Source organism: Photinus pyralis, unplaced genomic scaffold (genome assembly GCF_008802855.1).
Source record: "Photinus pyralis isolate 1611_PpyrPB1 unplaced genomic scaffold, Ppyr1.3 Ppyr1.4_LG6, whole genome shotgun sequence".
NCBI lineage: Eukaryota > Metazoa > Arthropoda > Insecta > Coleoptera > Lampyridae > Photinus > Photinus pyralis.
Window position 1 is genome coordinate 44,439,027 of NW_022170663.1, and position 4,601 is coordinate 44,443,627.

The window sequence follows — 4,601 nt, forward strand, 5'->3', positions numbered from 1 at the left end:
TGGATGCGTTGGTTATCAAGTTTTTTCAGTAACACGTTCAATCGTTTTAAACGTTGCCAGATCAGGAGAATTGGTTCTAAATGGCGCGCACAATCTAGAAATAGCAAGGTGTGAGGAAAAGTTTTAACTTTCACCCAACGGACGAAAGGTATAAAAATCAGAATTTCCGACATCCTGTTTTGGGGAGTAACTATTTACAATGCAATAGTCGTTCTACTCAAGACCATCTTGTGTTTTCAACGAGTCCCACTGAGCCCAATATGCTTTTATAGTGGGGCTAAACTTTGCCGCTTCTTTCCAGAAGGGTCTCTTGTCTGCAATTTTTCATTGCACTTTGTGTTGCAGATCGAGATCCCTGTCCTGAACGTGCCGAAATGCTTCGGGAACCCAATCGTCATCAATTGCCCCAGTGTGCTCGGCTTCTTGTTGAGCACAATACCCGCAGTTGTTGGGACATGGTCTGTATTTTTCTTTCCATGGGTCGTGTGCCATTGCGTGTGACCTGAAGACCAGGAAACGGACTAATTGATTTCCGAAACAACATTTGCTGGCGTTGATAATCTCTGTAGTGAACCAAGCGTTGGAACGGTTGCCTGAGGCGTGTTCGGCTTGTTCTGCGTCTTTCGAAGTCACTAGGATGTCATCGATGTACGCCTAACAAAAAAGTCGCGTAGCATGTTGTCCATGAAACATTGGAAGGTTTGTGCTGTGTTGCGTAATCTTAAACGTCATGATCGGAAACTCGAAGAGACCGAAGGGCGTGGGAATAGCTGTTTTCGGGATGTTCTTGTGAAAAGTCTTGCGAAACTGGGTATCGATCAGATACAGTTCTGGCGTTCTTTGTCCAGTAGTCTCTGCACGGTCTCCACTCGTTGGATTTCTTCGACACCAAGTGACGTGGCGATGCACAAGGTAGAGCTATTCCCAATTCTGGAACTCTTTTCTCACTTCCGTTAATTTCTCTGAACGCTTTCTGACAATCAATTATCTCTTTTTATCGTTCGTGTGAATATTTTGAGATAGCCCGGAGCTTGAACTGTATAAACTTAAACTTAAACGCGGAAATTCTTTCTAAAACACAAACAAGATCAACGGGAAAGCCCAGGCACGAGTTTGCACCAAAATCGAGGCCACTTAAGCTCTACGTCCCCTGGAAATACCCTTCACCAAAGCTTTCTCCACGGGAGAAATCCCAGAACACGACCTGCGTCACCACACAAGTTGACTCCTAAGTTACGTCAACCAGCCAACACACTTACGTTAAATAAACCGTTTTAAAGCGTTTTGAAAGGATAAATTCGGTATTGGTAGTATGGTATACGTTTTTTTGTAGACCAATGTTATTTCCCACGTTTAAAAAACGATTTTTGTTCCTATATGTAAGCCATAAAGTTCACGTTCTACGTTGATAATATGTATATGAATAAACGTTCTTTTAGCAATAATTGGATAAACGTATATAATACCACTTTGATTTACCATGCTGGAATATTGGCATATTTACTTCCTCCAAAATACGAATAAAAATTAGGCATATTCCACGTATCAAAATTGCGTATTATTTATGTCATAATCTAACGAAACTGGTATAAGAAACGTGGAAAATAGGTAGATAAATAAACGTTTTAGTTCTACAATAAACGCTTTTTATACGGAACTGTGTTGCTTGGGCACCGAGACCCTTTCACCAAGGCTCCGAACCTGGACCATGAAAATGTCTTCAATTTCCTGTTAGTATTCGGTTGTATACAGACGCGTTCACACGCCTTATTATCAGCTTAATCAACATCCATCATATCCTAGAGTTTATGCGATTATAGTGACATTCCGTGCGGTGAAGGCATCCATCGGACGCGTTCCCGAGTGACGGATAAAGAGACTCCCATACAGACACCTAAATAATCGTAAAGTGACTCGTGTTTCGGTGGGTAGTGACGATTGTAAGTGGCTCGCCGGGGTTAACACCCACACTGGTAGTGACGAATGTCGTTGCCATCAGAGTTGGACTGGGTCACTGGGTCAACTGGGTCACCTGGGTCACTGGGTCGCTGGGTCACGTCCTACTCTTTTCAGTTAGACCCAGTGACCCAGTTTGACCCAGTGACCCAGTTTGACCCAGTGACCCAACTTGACCCAGTTTGACCCAGTTTGACCCAGTGACCCAGTTTGACCCAGCGACCCAATTTCACCCGGGGATCCAATTCGACCCAGTCACCTATTTTGATCGAATAACGCAGTTAAGTCAGTGCCCTCGGTTCAAGTGTACAGATTATGCAATAAATGAAATGCTGGTTTGTTGAAAATAATACTCGATTGCTTGACAACTGCCATTTCTGTGATGTTTGCTTTAATACTGCCGTAAAAAGCTTTCCATGTCCCGAATTGTATTAGAATAATGTTATTTCTTTGCTTCAGGGCTTACCAGTTTGCTTACAGGTGTTCATTCACATTTAATTTTTTTCTACTAGTTAGCTTAATCCAAATAAATCTTTTTCTAAATACTTTCATTGACTGCTTGACTACAAACTATAAACAAATGCATTTGATTTTTTTTAGGTATTAGTTCTCTTGAATGAAATTGGGCTACGTGCTTGTTGCCGAATATTATTGAGGAAGTTTTTTTTTTAAATTAAAAGTTACTTGAAATTGTTTTGGATGATACCTAACAATAATTTAATTACTGGGCCACCGGGTCAAGACGGGTCACTGAGTAAAGCTGGGTCAAGATGGGTCACTGGGTCAAGCTGGATCACCGGGTCAAACTGGGTCACCGGGTCAAGCTGGGTCACTGGGTCAAACTGGGTCACTGGGTCAAGCTGGGTCACCGGGTCAAGCTGGGTAACCGGGTCAACTGGGTCACCGGGTCACTGGGTCACCGGGTCACTGGGTCAGTAAACTAACTGGGTCACCGGGTCACTGGGTCACTCTATGCTTGACCCAGTCCAACTCTGGTTGCCATCTTGATGTGGGCAACAGACTGATACCACAGACTACAATAAACCTATCCAGGTATACCAACATAATTTTGTTGGTGATATTGTATATAATAAATAAATAAGTTTCTTTATTCCCATTAATACAAAAAGATCTGGCCACGATAGGCATGCACGCCCACTAAATCACCTAATTTATTTAACCCCACACCTGACACCAATTGTAACGAACTAGTTAGAAACGATTATTTATTTAATAACTTATTTGTAATGAAAATTATAATTAACAATTAACAACATTAATTAAACCCTACCCCTTTCGAGGATATGACGGACTGTTCCTGTTAAAATAATATCCTTGTCGCATTGGCGACTGCAATTTCGGTACAATATAGTACTGTCGTAGTTTTCACTTTTGATTTAAATTAAATGGCTTATGCTTAGATATGATTTACAGATTACACCTCATGTAATTTTGAGAAAAGTGATTGTGTACAAATTTTGACAAAAGCTTCATACGCGGAACAATCTAAAGGCAGATCTTTCCCTCAAACTCCTTCCTGTCGCTTTGTCTTCTGTCCCACTTTTCGTCAACTGCCAACGTAACGGCAATACAAAGGAACATATTGTAGGCTTTTTGCGGCAAATCAACTTCCCCCTTCCCGTCCTCATTACACATCGCGATAATTTTGGCGGTGACTCCCCCGACCTGTCGAATAAACTCTTTTTCGTTCCAGGCACCTGTTGCCGCTTCCATCAAATTTAACTTCATTGAAATGCATTCAAGATATCTCTTTAGGCGACGATCATTCGGAAATTCGGTATACAAAAAAACGCGAGACGCGTAATCCTCTTTAACGTCGGATTTGCAAAGGCAATACGTGTAGTGCGGCGCTGCTAGCTTGACCCAAGATTTTCGCAAATTCATCGGGACGATCTACAAAGCTTATTAAACAGAATGGGATAGAGTGGGCCCATTGTACTTACCCTGACTGCAGTTACCAGAGTGATAAAGGATAACGTCACCAAAATTCTCATGGCTGAGGATGCAAAATATAGCGGAATAAAGCAGATTGTGTCTTATATGACATTGTTTAGATATTTACTGACAAGGGAGACTTATTGCACCGCTTCAAGTACATAATCTGTTTTGATCGTGCCACTCAATATAACTTTGTTTACTAATTCCAGCCACATTCACGTAGTAGCTGGATTCTCCTTGAACGTGATGTTTATTTATTCTTTTTTTCGTGGTGCAGATCGTGAGTGCTTGAAAACAATGTGAATTTTAAGAATTTTATTTCTTTATATTTATTCATTTAATTTCCATCATCACTACTTATCTCCCTTCTCTTTCCAATCCCCCTCCCAAAACTCATCATCTTCGACTTTTCTACGTTTAACTGCAACTTTCAAAATATCTCTCCATTCTTTCCTTCATTTCCTTCATTTGTTCTATTTCTGTTGCCATTATTATTGCCTCGTCCGCGTATACCAGTGATTATACCTTTCTTCTCCCCAATACCTTTCCATGTCTCTTATTCGGAGATTAGATAAGGTTGGGCATGTGCAAAACACTTCATTCTTCCATACTTACCGACAATCTGGTTTCGCTTAATATTTTGTCCTTTAACTTGTTGTTTATTCTCCCATTTTCCATCATATTCC

General features: G+C 41.1%; 1 protein-coding gene across 1 annotated transcript; it reads right to left on the minus strand.

The window, feature by feature from the left end:
- Positions 1 to 3,318: 3,318 nt before the first annotated feature.
- Positions 3,319 to 4,146, minus strand: LOC116173166. The gene is made up of 2 exons (XM_031490482.1): positions 3,921 to 4,146; positions 3,319 to 3,870 (listed from the first exon to the last, which is right to left on the minus strand). Exons 1-2 carry the CDS (start codon positions 3,969 to 3,971, stop codon positions 3,463 to 3,465), a joined length of 459 nt encoding a protein of 152 aa, XP_031346342.1. The 5' UTR covers positions 3,972 to 4,146; the 3' UTR covers positions 3,319 to 3,462.
- Between the last annotated feature and the right edge of the window lie 455 nt (positions 4,147 to 4,601).